The 17,478-nt window shown below is 37.4% G+C and overlaps 2 protein-coding genes across 2 annotated transcripts; both read left to right on the plus strand.

Annotated features, from left to right (window-relative positions):
• The first annotated feature begins 417 nt into the window (after positions 1 to 417).
• Positions 418 to 5,581, plus strand: LOC149202722 (uncharacterized). The gene is made up of 2 exons (XM_089403232.1): positions 418 to 1,774; positions 4,635 to 5,581. Exons 1-2 carry the CDS (start codon positions 1,749 to 1,751, stop codon positions 5,281 to 5,283), a joined length of 675 nt encoding a protein of 224 aa, XP_089259358.1. The 5' UTR covers positions 418 to 1,748; the 3' UTR covers positions 5,284 to 5,581.
• Positions 5,582 to 12,910: 7,329 nt separating this feature from the next.
• LOC149202723 (uncharacterized) lies at positions 12,911 to 16,491 on the plus strand. The gene is made up of 6 exons (XM_089403233.1): positions 12,911 to 13,749; positions 14,432 to 14,664; positions 14,791 to 15,067; positions 15,321 to 15,406; positions 15,557 to 15,648; positions 15,804 to 16,491. Exons 1-6 carry the CDS (start codon positions 13,621 to 13,623, stop codon positions 16,073 to 16,075), a joined length of 1,089 nt encoding a protein of 362 aa, XP_089259359.1. The 5' UTR covers positions 12,911 to 13,620; the 3' UTR covers positions 16,076 to 16,491.
• Positions 16,492 to 17,478: the final 987 nt, after the last annotated feature.

Genomic DNA, 17,478 nt, shown 5'->3' on the forward strand with positions numbered 1-17,478 from the left:
TAAAAACATTTAAGAGCCGGCGTGCGCCACGTCCTATTACAATAGCGTTAATAACTGGGCTTTGGAATGCGGCTCAAGGAGTGGACTCCCCTCCCCACCAAAATCATAAAAATTGATTAGGCCTAACAGTGACCTCCCCTCCCCACCAAAATCATAAAAATTGATTAGGCCTAACAGTGACATTCAACACGCTATTTAAAAAAATAAAAAATTGTGAAATTTTTTAATTCTTGTAATTAAAAATTTAAAAACATATTGTTTTATGGAGAGAAAAAAATAATGGGCTAAAAACATCCTAATTACCTAACTCCTAAAATTTAAAAGAGAAAGATATTAGTGAAAATGGGAGGAAAAAAAGGCAAGGGCTAACCAGCCATATATTGTGTATTAAATGCTGGGCCAGCTATGTATGTCAATCACAGCATGGGGGGCGAATACATATCCATGGAACGGGACTCCGGCGACCACCTTGTGTTTCCGGTGACGAGCGCGGGACCCACCAACCGCGGCCCCGTCTCGAACTTGCTGTTGTCGACCTCCCCTCGCGCCAAAACGCGTTCGAAATCCAACCCGGATTGACGCTGCACATTCCTGTTAGGTTCTATCGATTGAAATCTGATTTTGCAGAGACCTGGAAGGAGCATCGAGAAGGCCAATTTTCATTATCTATCCATTGAAGTAGCTATTGGATTTATGCAATAGGACGATATTTGTCGTGTATTTCTGGATTAACTTGATATCCATGGTGTATCCATCTGCCCAGATACTGGGTTTCTGTAATAGGCCAATATTCATTATCTACCCATTGAAAGAGCTATTGGGTTTCTTCAATAAGGTGAAATTAACCGTATAGCTATTGGGTTTCTGCAATAAGGTGAAATTAACCGTATTCCAGTCAGGTTTTGGGCTCTTGAGCAAACCCAAAACTTCATTGGTGCTGTGGGAAGATGGGTTGCAAAGTAGATGATGATTGACTATTTGTCTAAGGTGGTTCTAATTGGGTATTCTGGTATTGGTAAGTCCAATCTTCTTTCCAGATTTACTGGAATGAATTCATCCTGGAGTCAAAATCTACAATTGGTGTGGAGTTTGCAACACGAAGCATTAATGTTTATGGGAAAATGATCAAAGCCCTGATATGGGACACCTTTGGTAAGGAAAGTTCTGTGTTGGGAGATTGAGTATGCATGCCAAAATTTTGAAAGAATTCCTGGGAGAACTGTGGTATCGTGTATGCTAAAAATGGGTAGATATATCGAACAAGTGCAAGACAAGGAGGTGCCCAGCTTGTGCAAGAAAATGCATTGTGTAGCTGTGAAGCTGGAACATATAACCTTCTGTATTATCCTTGGTATTTCTCTAGGCTGAATGCTCCAGATCAGAGCAGCTGTCTCTACAGTTACATTATCAGAATTGGGTTTGAGGTGGATATCTTTGTTAGGACTACACTGATTAGAATGTATGCCAAGTGTTTGAAAAATTGTCTTAATGAAATTTGACCCCATGAAGTGGCTTGATTGCAAGCTATGCATATAATGGAATTTCTGGGGAGGCCTCGAGAGGCTTTAGTTAGACGCAGCACAGAGGAGAATGGAAGATGCAAGCTTATTGATTGATCAAATGACATACGAGATGCCATCTTATGAACTTCGTTGATTGTAGGGTATATTGGACATGGGTATGATCATGGTTCCTTGGGTTTCCATTACAAAATATAAAGAACTGGAATTCAACTTGATCGAGCATGTATGCAAACTGTGAAAATATTGAAAAGGTATGATTAGAAACCTTAGGCTTTGAAATGGTGTGATTTTGTCCCCACACCCTCGCCTCCAAATCCCATATAGTCACATATTGCAAATAGGATTGCAGGATTTTGTTGGAAATTACATGGTCATCCACACTTGTGCAAGTTGACGTGATACTAGGTCACGTACACTTCTGCAAAATATTGATGCCGGAGCATCCCTGGATTACTTGCTATCGTGCATAAAAAAAAAAAAAAAACAAAAACAAAAAATCTGTTTGATATTCTTTGTTACAGTGTTTGTGGTTGTTTCTTCTCACCTAAACAATCTCTAAGGAATTCAAGTGAACCCACGTAGCTAATTCTTACCTTTCACTTAACTGCCGGAAATCGTTGGTAATAAGAGAGTGAGAGAGAAATATGTTTTGATTTCTTGTTGCATTAAACATGGAGGCCAATGGTTTTAAAGAAATGTGGATGCTTAATTTTACTTTATTTGAACTACAAAAGCGATAGATTTCTTTTTCCAGTGAGAAAATATTTCTAACATTGTTTCCTTTAATGAGTGAGACGACGAATTTTTTATGGATGCTGAGTGGTCGATGGCTATTTTTTCAGCATCTACTCTACTAAAATTAATAAAAAGAGGGAGAAATTGTTTTGCTAGAGGCAGAGGATAGATTGGGAAAATAGGAAAACACCAATGTGCTGGGTGTTGATGGCTATGTGAGAGATTGGGCATTTCTAGGTTGCTGGATAGAGCTACATCAAATTGTTTGAAGCTCTGGTCAAGGGGAAAAGTAGTTTATTTTTCACCATTGCTGTGTGAGAGAAATTGGTTTTTTTAAGTTTCAGTCTTCAAATTGGAATATTGTTGTGTATTTACTATCAATGCAAGTGATTATGACTATGGTTGAATTCAGTCTTAATAATGTGTTTATAACTAACATTACATTGCTGGTGTGAAAGAAAAAAGAAAAAAATCAGATGTAGCATTACAGTGCTGGTGTGAACAATAATTATTGTTTAGATCTAACATTACAATGCTGATGTGACAAAATTTGTTATTGTGCATATCATTTCCCCAATGAATTAATAATCACTGCTATCTTTTCTTGTGGCTCTGATTTTGGTGAATATGTTGTGTATGTATTTGTAAATTGAAGAAAGAAAGGAAGTGTATGGTGATATCTCCTCTGTGGAAGTTGATGATGTGGAAGGTAACATAAGTGAAACATCTAAGGCACCAGAAAAATATAGTGTATGTGTCATGTACATAACTAGGCATGCAGCAGAAACAGCTTTTACCCATGGTAGATCCAGCCGACGACACAACTTGCAGCTTGACCCCAATAACACTCTTAATCATTTCAGTGTAGACGTTGCTGCTCTTCAGCTTTATAAAGGCTTTTGTAATGGAGAAATTAAAGTTAAGAAGGACTCCTATACTAGAATAGCTAGTGCTGAAAAGGATTCCTCTAGCAAAGTATTTCAAATTGAAACAGAAACCTATGTTGAGAAAAATGTTGTATTTAATTGTGGTAGCAATATAGACAATGTAGTTGAAAGCTTTATGGAGGGTGTGGGAATGATTTCACAAATATAAATGAAGGAAATCATTCTAATCCATAATGTTTATCACCCTATTTATAAGAAAATAATGCATTGGCCAAATTGAATGGTAGTAGCAGCAATAACAGTTATTTTTTCCCAAATATACCTTCCAACTGGTGTTCTGTTACAAGTTGCAGATATTTAGGACTGATAATCTTGATCTGCATAAGTGCAAGTAACTCTCAAGTTGTGCGAGTCTCTGAGCATGAATCTATCTAGGTCCACAACTTTGTCAAATCCTTTCCTTTGCTACAGGTTTTAATGGAAAGCATCTCATTTTTTTATGCATCTTGTGGTCTTGGAGCTGTCTTCCAAGGATGGATTTGTGAAATTAGATGCTATTTGTGGATACAATATGTTGATTACCCACATGAAGGAATTATTTTTATCAAGAAGTGAGGGAGGCCAAACTTATTTCTCTTCTAAAATTTGCTTTCCATCTCTAATCTGAATATGGGGAGCAGGGTTTGAATATCTTTAGGCGCATGCAAGGAAGAGAGATCATAGCTTAACCATTTGACCTTCTTCAACATCCTTGGAATTTTCTCTGCCCTTGTATTTATAAAGAATGGAATAAGTAAATCATTTGCAGGGTAAGTCTTGTTAGACTGCTAAAACCCTGCTAAAACCCTCGCATTCTCTCAACATTCTGTAATTATAAATCTCTTTGTTTGCTTAAGGAGTTCGATTCCATTTTTTATAATCACTGTTTTAAAGACTGCTAAAACCCTCGCATTCTCTCAACATTCTGTAATTATAAATCTCTTTGTTTGCTTAAGGAGTTTGATTCGCATTTTTTATAATCACGATGTGCCCATCCGTAATTTGTTAGGGTTCCAAAGCATATGCCGATCCGTACTTTATTTGGTATCCAGTGTTTGCATTTTTTATTTGGTAACGTTTTAAATAACGTAAAGGCCTCATTTATAGGGTTTTGCATTTCATATTAACCAACGGCATCTTCTAATCTGAGGCATTCAAGTTCCAAACTGAGCATAACATAAAATCTACTCATTCCAACAGCCATTTAAGTTTGATATCCATCTTTTACCTGCTCTCTTCTGCACTGAAATGATACATAGATACACTCAAATACACCACCCATAACATTTATTACTATTAACACTCCTGCTTTGATTCGTCATTATGCTAGCCTGCGTAATTTATAGAAAAATGGAGACTTCAGTCAGTCGAGTTTTTCATTTATCTAAAGAAATTTCTATATTTTTTGGAGCAGGTAAATAATTGTTGAATATATCTGATGTCTTTGCAGTGCAGTGGTTTCTAATGGTCAAATTGAAGATAGATGGAAGAAACATGCAAACAAAATGACAAAAATACAATGGACAAAGAGATCTGTCAGTGTACCAAAGAGCCACCGGGGGGAAACAAATAAAATGGAAATTCCAGCGTCTGAACAATGCAACTCTGTACAAACACCAATGGTTGCTGAAAGTTTATTTGAGCTTTCTTTGGAAAAGGGAGTGGACGACAAGGATAAATCCATTTTTGATAAGCCACGAGAAATTACTGCAATACCTTTTGAAAAGGCTCCCACAGAAATGGTGCATGCCACAAGAATGATAAGGTCACAATCAGTCAAGTTAATAGATCCCTACAGCTGTTTTCCAAATTTAGCTGAAAAGAATTATTTGGACCAGCCTGGCTCATTTGTACTTTCTGCATCCATGAAAGGCTCTGTTTCATCTACTGGGGAACCTCTGTCAAACTTAGACTCCATCAAGGAGATTCCATTCAGAGAAGAAAAATGCATTGCCAGCTTGCAAACTGCCAGTTGGGAAGAGCTGCAGCCAAGAGGTGAACTAGATGAATGGTTGGGCACTGCAGCCTCTGCAGCTCAGCTTGAAAATCAATCATCTTCCAGCACTTTGCTCCAATGGTGGCAGCATCCATTTGATTGATGAAGCTTGATACATATACAGAGATTCATTTCAGAACATTGCTGGTGGTGATCCGGGATTCATAATAGATCAGTACTTGAGAAACATTTTACATCTTTGATGATAAGTAGACTTCTACTAAGGCAGGAGCAGCTTGCTGTCCCTGTTGTAGTAGTATGTTTACTGCACAACTTTGTGACAAATGTATGATAAAAGGGCAATTGGACATTAGCTGCAGAGCTAACAGTCACCCCTCTTGTAAATTTGATTCAATATTACTTACAACCGAATTTATTCAGCTACATATATGATTTCTTAACGGCTTATTTCATTTACAATCTTGTTTGTGTGAATATTTTTCCTTTTCAGTTTGGCCAGAACATTATATATATATATCAACCAGGACTATACCCTGTTCTCATATATTGATATAGCACATATATTGAAGGACAGTTTTACAAGTTACGACAACATCACAGGGCACATGACTTTTTAATAGATCAGTACTTGAGAAACATTTTACATCTTTTGATGATAAGTAGACTTCTACTAAGGCAGGAGCAGCTTGCTGTCCCTGTTGTAGTAGTATGTTTACTGCACAACTTTGTGACAAATGTATGATAAAAGGGCAATTGGACATTAGCTGCAGAGCTAACACTCACCCCTCTTGTAAATTTGATTCAATATTACTTACAACCGAATTTATTCAGCTACATATATGATTTCTTAACGGCTTATTTCACTTACAATCTTTTTTGTGTGAATATTTTTCCTTTTCAGTTTGGCCAGAACATTATATATATAAATCAACTAGGACTATACCCTGTTCTCATATATTGATATAACACATATATTGAAGGACAGTTTTACAAGTTACGACAACATCACAGGGCACATGACTTTTTAATGATTTGTTTACTTGTTAACTGAATGAAAAGATATTGTTCGCAGGTTGAAATTTTAGTGCCCCCATCCGTGTGCCTTTTTAATATATATCTCCAGGCCCTTCAACTCAATTACCCTTGCCCCTCTTTTCCATTTTGAAACAAGGTTTTAAAACCCAACCACTATGCTAATTTTGCAGACTGGTTTTTCAGTTCCCTCTTTAGGTTCTGTTAGTGGTTTCTTCGATTCCCTGTTCTCTGTTAAAATACTGGTATATAACTTTCTTTGCCATCCTCATATTATATATAAACAAGTGCCACACCAATAAACAAGTGCTCTGCAACCCGCAACAAGTGGTGTGCACAGGACAATATATTAAAAACAACATCCTCTGCCAAAAACTTCAAGAAAAATAGCATCCAACATACCATAGCAGCATATTAACGAGTTTATATGTTACATCAGTGATAAAATAGTACATCTTTGAAGAGAGACATTAGAAATATGTACAAAACGATATACCTAAAATACAATAACCATACAAATATTTTACACAAGCATTGAATTATGGTTACCACTGCTCCAATTAAATGAAGCTTCTTTTGCTACAACTCATTCGCATCTAACAGATTCAATACATATTATGATTCTGCTTATGTTTTCAGGGTTTCTATTCATAAAGCACATCCATACGTAATGCTTTGCGCTTGCCTTGAAGACTGCTCATCTTTATAACTCAAAAAATTTCCTATCTTATTTCACAAAATAACAGATAGGTGAATATAACTTTTATTTTGGCAGAGCAGTTGAACATTCAAATTTATTTAATTTAGTGGGTAATGATAGTGTAAAATTAGGTCAGAAATAGGTAATGACATGAAGGAACTATGTAACTGCAATAAAGGTTTTGAACATTTTTCAACTATCTATAGGCTCTATTATTTGAAGACATAAATGCAATGCCCCTCTTTTCATTTTTGGTGCTTACGATGTTTTTCAACGTGGTATTAGAGTAGATTGTGGGGCCTCTGCACAAGACATGACTCTGTGTTTGGACAGAGAAGGAAGCCTTTTCTGTTCTTTCTTACCTAGATTAGAATTCTGATTTAAGAGTTGACAATTTGTATGTTTTGGCCTCATCAATAGCTAATCCGATCCATTGTTTATCTCACTTGAGCATGAGCCTTTTCACCGGTTATCATGTATTTTCTTATTATATGACACATACAAATTTATGATGCATTTTCATGCTTCTTTTGAGTGTGTAGTCTTACCCCTTTGGAAAACATTTCATGAAGAACCAGCAAGATCAGGGAAGATTGCCATTGAAGGTAAACAAACTATTACCATTTGGTTGCTGTTTCCCCGCTTCTAGGAAAAACAAGTAAATTGACATGTTGAAAGGAAATAAGTGGACTCTTTGAGCTGAGTGAGTAGTCTCTATGTATGAAATGTATTCTTGCAGAAATTTATTCTAACGAAGTTGTGGATCATTAATGCTATTCCATGATAATGTGAGCATCCATGCACTGAGAGTGTAGCGTAATTATGCATGGAGGTTGATTAACCTACAAGAAATAAGAGGTCTAACATGAATGTTACTAAAGTTCAGTTGTGACGGTTGTCTCACCCAAATGTCGAAGAATGGTTATCATCAGACGACCAGAGGTTTGCAAACATGCTTGAACCTGGCTATAAAACAGTTGTCCTTAAAGAAACAAAAAGAGAATTAATACTTACATGTTCCAAGTGATCAGCATTCTAAGTTTATATGTAGGTGTTAAGGATTCCAACTTCGTGTCAAGCAACAAGTTGAAGGAAATAAATATGTGGTGAGTGCATATAGTATGGAAAGCAAGGAAAAGAAAGGATACATTACCTAGAATTGCTTGTGTGTTGCAAACCCTACTCAACAAAAATGCTTCAAATGAAGGAAATAAGATTGCTTGTGCAGATAGTTGTGTTGTTTTATGGAGCAGCTGCAAGTATGTGGATGGAATTAACAGGTGTAGATAACAAGGTAACTATGAGCCTTTGGTACCCTCCAAGTATTAATAGGCAATCATGAATGATGCTTGAAGAAGATTGTGCATACATATTATTAAGCTGAGGAGTTATAATTCCATGTCCAAACTTGATCATATATTGATTGCATAGAGCAAGATAACATTTAATGAAATAATTTAGCACAACAACCGAAAAAGTTGTAAGAATATTGTGTTCAAGATCAAACAAGATATTATGGTAGTCAACTTTTGGTTGGAATTAACAGATTCTAATTTCATCATGCAAACATAAACTCGAAAGTGATAGAGGAAGAAATTATCAATGCAATCAATGACTACATTTTAAACAGGAAATCTAGTATATTCAGTTTTCCAAAATGGATGCAAGTTGCTTGAAAGGTTCGTTCTTCAGGAAAAATTGAGTACTTGTGGCTACCTTGGTAGTTAGGGTCATAATATCTACATGCATTTTGAAGTTGACAACAGAGCTTACCATGGATGCCATTTATTCCATGTCTTCTCCCATACACTCTACAATCTCAACACATGGTTTTGCTACAAGTGCAGCTGTTGATGCAACTGCCATACTTGTCTTTGATTGACTACTCTAACCAATATTAGAAGATGTAGTAGTTGCAGTTGCAACTACAACAATGACAAAATCTACACCAACAACTGAAATAGTTGCTTGCACTTGTGCATTATGAACACGAGTCTCTTCTTTTTTTCTTCTATTTTATATCTTTCAACCATTTTCCTACTGTTTTTCCCCCAAATTATGTTTTTGTTGAGTTGATAGTCTTACAAAACTGCCAATAAATTAAAATTTGCAGGGTTAGAGTCTCCAAGCAAACACTAGGTATCTTAGTACCATAACACAATCTAGATGAGATACCAAACACATGTGGCATGACTTGGCATAATAATCCCTTCACCACTCGAGATAAAAAATATTGACATTAGTTGCTTTAATGAAATTTTCTATAAATTTTTAACTCCCAGAATGAAGTTGGAAGGTGACCCTTTTAATGAAAGAACTATAAAAACAAGTATTAATAGGCAATCATGAATGATGCTTGAAGAAGATTGTGCATACATATTATTAAGCTGAGGAGTTATAATTCCATGTCCAATAGTAGTCTAGTCAAGTTTGAAAAATATTAAATGGACATAATTAAAACCAATCAAACATTCACATATTCATATGCACTGAAAGCAATGATCCACACATTTGCCAACTTGTGGATGGCCTTCAGAATCACCAGTAGGTTAAGAATAATTAGTTCACATCAAATATAATATACATAATTGGACACATGAATTCAGTTATAACATGATTGGACATCCAAGGTGAATGATATTACAAAACCAAAAAAAAGTACATTAACGAGTACTTTACTGAAAGAACCACGGTATGAGAATCCCAATAAAAATGACAACCATGGTGTATACACATAGTCGAGACCTATATTGATGCTGATCAATGTTTGCCAGTGGAATGAACGATGATCCTGAATCATCTCTGGCACCTGCATCTACACTTGAGATTGCTCCAACCATTAGATCAGTAGAGATTTTATGGATCTCCGCAACGTTCTTTATCGAAAAAGAATTAAATCGAGCACTCCAGATTTTTGCCTCTCTGTAGAGGGGCTTCAAATTGTCTGCGCGAACATTGTAGATGCCTTCCATGTGATTACAGATTAATTCTGAGTTTCTCAGCACTGTTATGTTATTCACCCCATTGTGTTTTGCCTCTTTTAAACCTGCAACAAGTGTAATGTAGTATGCTTCGTTATTGGTTGTCTTTCCCTGCACTTCCCATATTCTATAAATCACATGATTTTTTGCCCCATTGTGAAGGACAATTTTTAAAGATGCTGGACCCGGATTGGGGCGGCATGATACTTCAATGCACAGTGTCCACTTTTCCACCATTCCTGGGCTTAGAAGCACTGCATAGTGACAACAACAAAATAGATTCATGTTAGAATACTTTAACATGACAAAATATCCTGATTGAAATTGATTATTTTTATGCTACCTCAAGTCTGAATGCACATCCTTGAAAAATAACAGAAAATCAAATATCAGTGATAAGACTTAGAGGATGCACATCCTCAGCATCAGCAAGTGTCAGAGGATGAGTCATCAGATATGGCCTCCGGAGCAACATCTTGTCAAATCAAATTCCATGCTCTGCAAAATAATTGAGCATGTTCTTGTAAAGGTACAATTTATGTATGATATAGTAATGCTATCTTGTATGAGGCATTGTGTTTATGAATATAGGATAAGATAATGTTTGATTTGTGCCCTTGCCTGCAGCAGGACCTACAAATCTGAAGTTTTCTTTGAAGATCAAGAACCACATATATATTGAGAATATTACCATGTCCTATATAGAGAAGATTGCTAAATGCTGCAACAGTAATTCAGATAGTCTAATATACTTAAAACTCTCCCCTTTTTCCTGTTGCAGAATACAACATTGATTAACAGAACTGATGCACTGTTACAATTATCTTCAGAACCACTACTCAATTCATCAGACACCTCTTTTGTGACTGGCCAGGATTTCCAATTGCTTAATGGTATGCCTCATATGACAGTTTCAACTTCATTAACATCTTGTGGAGCATTATATGAGGAGCAGCCAATGCCAAAAATGCATGTAAGCAACAATCACAGTGACCACTCCTTTTCAGCAGAAAATGATAACAAAACATCAATATCGAGTGTAAAGATAGATATCGAAGTTTCAGATTTCAGTTCAACTGAAAATTTTGGTGCAAAGGATGTTGGAAACCCAAAGCTTACTGTAAGTGATCATTATCTGTTATTATTTAGTTTGAAATTTCTCTGTCCTGCAAGTTACTGAATAGGACTTCATAACCATGGATTATAACAAACTAAAATTTTCACCTGCTTAACATTGCAGAAAGTTCTGTCTATTTCTAGAGGTGACAAGAGAACTAATGACTGTCCTGTTGAAGAAGAAACTGGCAGAGGGTCAAAATATACACCAAAAGGTGAGTATTAAATGTTCAACCTCTTTGAGGAGTCCATACCAAGCCGCTTCAAGTATTTATTTTAGTTGTGACAAAAAACCCTTTGATATCCTGAATAAATCTCCCCTGTGCTTCTGTGAGTGATGATTGCCGAAGTTTCTGGGCTGTAAAGGGCAGTCAAAAATATGACAATTGCAAAACAAAATTTGAGAAATCATTATTAATGATTCAGGAAATCATTATTATAGTCAATGTATTTATGTTTTAAATTTTTTAGTCATGTTCTTTACTAGTGCTTAAGGCTTTTACATAACTTCAGCCTAATTAACAACCTAAAAGGTTGTATCATTCTTCATATTCTTAGATATCGCTGAGCAGATAATGATTTTGAATGCATAAATGCTTCATGTTGTTGATGTTGTAAGGGATTATAATCATGGCAAGGCAGATGAGTCTATTCTATGGACCTTCCATGTTGATACCGAAGGCTGAAGTCTATGACCAACATCCATTTGAATATGGATGTGGAAGCTGCAGATGGCTATGTTGGAGGATTCCATGATGGCAGTGTGCTTATTCTCTTTGAGTGAAAGAGACAGGGAAACTAGAAATAGAAGCTCTTGCCTGTCCATTGTAACTAGATATAAAATGAATTCAAGCAATCTACAGGTATATTATTAAAATGGGTCAGAATTTTAGTATGAGTACCATTGGAGGGCTGGACGGTTGTGTTTTGTATAAACAAGGTTGCTGTTTTTGTAGCTACTAACATAAATCCATACTAAATCCCATCTTGACGTGGGATATATAAAGCACCAGGGGTATAGCATGAATCCATCTTTAATCCCTTTTTGACCTGGGATCTATATAGCGCCAGGGGAATTACAAAAGCTTTAGGTGCAAACTTCTGGGGGAACAGTATGGATTTACCATAGCTATTTTCTTTCCATTTTGGTTTACTTGTATAATACATGTCATACATCTCTTTTAATTTGTGTTGCGCACGGTACATCACAATATTCAGAATCAAATTCTGAATATATGGTACAGCACTGTTTAAAAACAAAATTTGAATGTATGAATTTTAATACTGCATTTCAAAATGGGTGCTGGTTAGGATTCAGGAACAGCATAATGTGCTCAGAATAGTAAATAGAAAATAGAATTAGAACCTTTTCTAAAATCGCTTTGATACTTGCAACTCCCTGCCTGTATCCAGGTCTCTGCAAAATCAGTTTTGGGAATGAAACAGAGCTCATGCGCTTGCCGATTTAGAACCGTTGTGAATGGCGTTTTGGCGCGCGGGCTATTTTCGCCGTCGCCGTTGTCAAAGAACGAGACAGAAATCAGTCCTCAATCGTTTGAATGTAACAGGAATGTTTTGGGAATGAAACAGAGCTCATGTTTCGAACAGTTGTGAATGGCGTTTTGGCGCGCGGTCTATTTTCGCCGTTGTTATTGAACGAGACGGGGTGGGTCCCGCGAGGGTCATCGGAAACGCGAGGTGGCCGCCGGAGTCCCGATGCCTATGGATATGTATGCGCCCCATAACTTGATTGACATACATAGCTGGCTAAATGATCAAATCCGACAGGCATTTCTATATATGATTCCCACATCGACGGGGATAAGGAAGATTCCTTGGCAGATTCTCCTACCGGAATGACGTGGATCTGCCGGACGATAAAATCCGCAACGCAAAAGGTTAAAAACATTTAAGAGCCGGCATGCGCCACGTCCTATTACAATAGCGTTAATAACTGGGCTTTGGAATCCGTCTATGCTACTGTGGCTGGTCGTGGAACACCAGGCATTGAGAAGCGGCGGGCATGGGAGCTCTGTAGTCAGAATCCACACTCAAATATCTAGCGACCGGGGATCGGTTTCCGTGCGCCCCCTTAGACGGATTCGGAAGTTCTTGTTTTCTCTCCTCGTTGATGTGGGATTGCTCATCACTTGCCACGTTTGCCACCCTTACAGGTATTTGAGACACCAGAGCGTCACTCGATTCTGTCCTCCGATCGATCCCTGGAGTGACTCTTGAGAAGAGCTTCTGGTCCCAGAATTCAAGAAAGGGAAAAACTCCGAGCCCTGCACTTCGGGTTCTTCAAATTTGGGGTTCTGAGTTTCTGTATCAGTAATGCTGGAGAATTCGGTTGCGGTGAAAGAAGGGTCTTTGAATCTTTCATCAGTGGTGGTTGAGGGTTCGAAATAAATTGCGTGTTGCGGGGCTTGCGGCTTTGATTTGTTTGGTGGGAGAAATTGGCTTTTGGGGTTCTTCCATCCCAATGCCAGTATTGATGGAGCGGATGATGATGGTTGGCATGGTGGCTCTGAATTTCGGCGTTAATTCTGTGGTTTTGATTGCAAATGCATGTTGAAAAAGACAAATCGGTGGCAGAGGACTGTTTTCTGGGAGAATTTCGAAGCACTTTCTTCTTCTTTGGGGCTTTTATATGGCCGATCGTAATTCTCTTGCGTACAAGATGTCTAATTGTTCAGCGTATGAAGATTCGTTCCAGACGAATCTGGAGCGCTTTTTGAACCGCACTACACCAATCATGCCAGTTCAGTATTTGTCCAAGGTAAGGCTGATCATGCTTTTGAGCATACTCTCTGATCTGATGCAGATAAATGATCAAAATAAGGGTTTATCTATGCAAGAATCCGTTTCTTTTAGAGTATTTTGCATCCATTTGAGGCTTTTCGTATCCCGAACGTTGATCAGAATGTTCCAGTATGGTTGTTATGACTTGAAAGCTTTATATCAGGTCGGTCTTGACTGAAAGGCTGTAATTTTTGTCTAACCTTTAGTTTGCAGAGCATTTTATCTGCAATCTAATTTTGTGAAAATTAATCGGCATTATTTACCATGTAATTTTTGTCTAACCTTTAGTTTGCAGAGCCTTTTATCTGCAATCTAATTTTGAGAAAATCAATCGCTTTTATTTACCTTTTTAAGATTCATTTATCAAAATTTAGCCCATATAATCAATGGGATCGTGATGTTCAGTGATGAAAGCAGTAGAATGCGAAGCGAGAACCCACCAAGGTTCGATTCCGCTTGTTGGGGTTGGGGTTGGGGGATTTTGAGGGAAAAGTGCATAATAATCAGTAGTGTCACATGTTTCGGTCCTATCATGTTGTGAAACGCTTGGCATGCAGAGCATCTTAGCTCCTCGCAGTTAATACTAGATTCTTTTTTCTGGCTTTAATTTCTTTTAGAGGTTTGAGTGTTTGATTTTCTAACGACCCTTTGATAAACAGACATCTCTTCGAGATTCTGCATTGAACAAGTGGTGGCAGCCCTCCGAAGCAGAGTCTGCAGAGTATTTCAGCCTCGGAGATCTCTGGGATCACTACAATGAATCAAGTGTGTACGGAACAGGAGTACCGATCCGTTTGAATACTGGAGAAACTGTAGTTCAATATTATGTGCCTTACCTTTCCGCGCTTCAGATATATACCTCGACTGACATTAGATCGTCTTCAAACTTCAGGTGAGGTTCACATCTCGGAGTCTTTTTTTTAGCAAAATTATTATTATAAAGTTGTACCTGCAAATTGTTTTGTTCCTTCTGTGAATTTTGCGTGTTGGGTAAAGCGATTGTCATTTGATTGACCAGGAGTATGAGGGATGAGAGTGATGGAGACTTTGAATCGAGGGATTCGAGCAGCGATTCGAGCAGTGATAGTGAAAGTGGACATGGTACTGATAGATCTTTAAGCTTCAGAAGTGAATCCTGCAATTCCAGTGAAAGAGTAGGAGCATGGGATGGTGTCTCCGAAGATTCTGGGGCCGATCCTGATCATTTATGGCATCTACAAGATCGACTTGGGCACCTGTGTTTCCAGTATTTTGAGCGAGCGTTGCCTTATGGAAGAGTCCCTCTAATGGAAAAGGTAGATTCTGTGTTACCTGAGGAGCAAATCCTTCACTGATTTCTACGATTCCTTTGTTTATCTATTGTAAAGCCTTCTGAAAACATTTCAGTGAATTTTTCGAGGCAATACAAGGGTGAAGAAAGATATTGAATTTATTGCTTAAGATCTTAGAAGTTAATGTTCGAGTAGATCTCTTAGTTGGCTTCTTCTTCGGTTCCTTTCGGTATAAAATTCTTTTTATTCTCAGTTAGCTGTACTTTGCTCCATGCAGGTCAATCAGTTAGCACGTGGATTTCCAGAATTGGTTTCTTTAAGAAGCGTTGATCTTTCTCCAGCAAGTTGGATGTCAGTTGCATGGTAAATTTTCTGCATCTTATTGTGGAATCATTTGACGGTTACTTATATAGCAGATTGCATCACATATGCTGAAAGCTTTCAATTTTCAACACTAGTATTATGGTGAAATATAACCCTCTAAGAAATTGGGATTTATGTTCTTGATTCTAGGTATCCTATTTATCACATTCCAACGGGGCGTACGGTTAGGGATCTCTCGGCCTGCTTCTTAACTTATCATACATTGTCTCTCTCCTTCCAAGGTATGTGATGGATACTGTGTTTTGAAATAGTCCTTTGCTGATTTAAATTGTTCAGGTAATTCGATTCTGCTTAATATGATATCAGAAGCAAGTGAAAATCAATTTTTGAAAACAGGAAGCCTGATGTTGACTCTGGGATCTCAAATTTGTTGCAGAGAATGAGATTGGACAAGGTGATACTGTGTCTGGATCTGGGACTGAGTTTTCCGAAAAGAATCCTAAGGATTCCCAACGCATAAGTCTTCCTCCATTTGGACTTGCCACATACAAAATGCAAGGAAGTCTTTGGACTTCTACTGGGAGTGCTGATCAACAACGGATTTTCGCTCTGTATAGCTCTGCCGATTCCTGGTTAAAGCAGCTAAGAGTTAGGCATCCAGATTTTGAGCATCCAGATTTTGAGTTTTTTGCATCTCACAATGTTTGAATCCATTTCAAATCCATTGTTGGAGTAACCTAACAATACCTGTACTCTTCTTCCTATTTTTGAAGCCCTCTGCTAGTTTAAGGCAGAGAACTGAGTTATCTACAAGCGGCAAGTAGCTTTATTTATGTAGGATTAACCTGTTGGAGTGCAGAGAACAGAAGAGAACTTGTAGGATATGAAGGCTGTAAATGTTTTGAAAGATATATATCCTCAGGAAAGAGATCAGGATAGACACATGGCTTTTGTAGATTAAGTTAAAGAAAATGAGCCAAAAAAGGAAAAAAAAATGTAAATTGGGTTGCTTGTGCCCTGTAGTTTTAGGCTATCTGTAATGTTCATTGAGAAATCGTCATGTGTACAGTGTTGGAACTTCGTCCTAATCAAACAAATCTTACGCAGTTGCTGTTTTCTTGATATCATATTTTGTTGATTTTATGACGTGCTTGGTTTGATCTGAATGGCTTAAAACAGAAATGCCCTGTTTTTGTTTGGCTCTTGATAACTTCTATGGTAGATTGCAATTCAATTAATGTCTTGGGAGCATTTTGCCAACATTGAAGTGTTGCAACAAAGCCATCTTTTCATAGTGAATGCAATCGTTCCAAAGAAATAGCCATGCAGTTTGTTCAGTAAACTGTAGTACATTTGGCAGTAGAAAATAATGAAATGCATGAACTCTGCAATATTCTTCAAGGATGATGTAGTTCTGGGTTTTGGTATTTAATTGAGATAACATGTGAGAATTTTTGGTGATGGTTCCTTTGTTTACCATTTGTCTTTTTTTCTCTCCTCTCATGCATATGGTGGGAGTAAATGCTGGAATTTTGGTAAAGTTGTTTTGGTTTGCTAGTGGTCTTCAATTATTTTCTGTTATCATGGTTATGCAGGAGTAAATGTTGTCTACCATGTTCTGTGGTTTTTAGTAGCTTTCAAAGTCACTGTTGTCTGCCATGTTATGTGGTTCGTTTTTAATAGCTTTCAAAGTCACTGTTGTTAGAAATTTGCATGAAACTTTGTGGTACCAGCATTTGATAATTGCACCGTGTGCTGTCGTTTTGTCTTCATTACAAAATGATAAAAAAAAATTCTGGCACTGACAAGTATGAAACTTGAACCTGGCCAACTGAGTGGATCTCTTTGAGAGAAAATCCCTCGAGTAGGGATCTATTCTGTATTTTGTGAAATAATAGATATTTTCAGTTCTACTGATCTAATATGAATCTTGACACTGGAATTAGTGGCTTGTTCTTCTATAATAGAATCTGCTCGCGCCCTTTTAAGCTGTGATTCTTAAGCAGAAAACTAAAATGGTTTTTATTAATTTTGATCCTGGACTATGAATAAATTGTTCACAGTTACAAATCCTGTGTGGTTTGAGGCTCGTCATAAGCGCTTTACCAAAT

Source organism: Pinus tabuliformis, chromosome 2_1, assembly GCF_031772625.1.
Source record: "Pinus tabuliformis cultivar Carrire ecotype Pingquan chromosome 2_1, CPIR1, whole genome shotgun sequence".
In the NCBI taxonomy this organism is placed as follows: Eukaryota; Viridiplantae; Streptophyta; class Pinopsida; order Pinales; family Pinaceae; genus Pinus; species Pinus tabuliformis.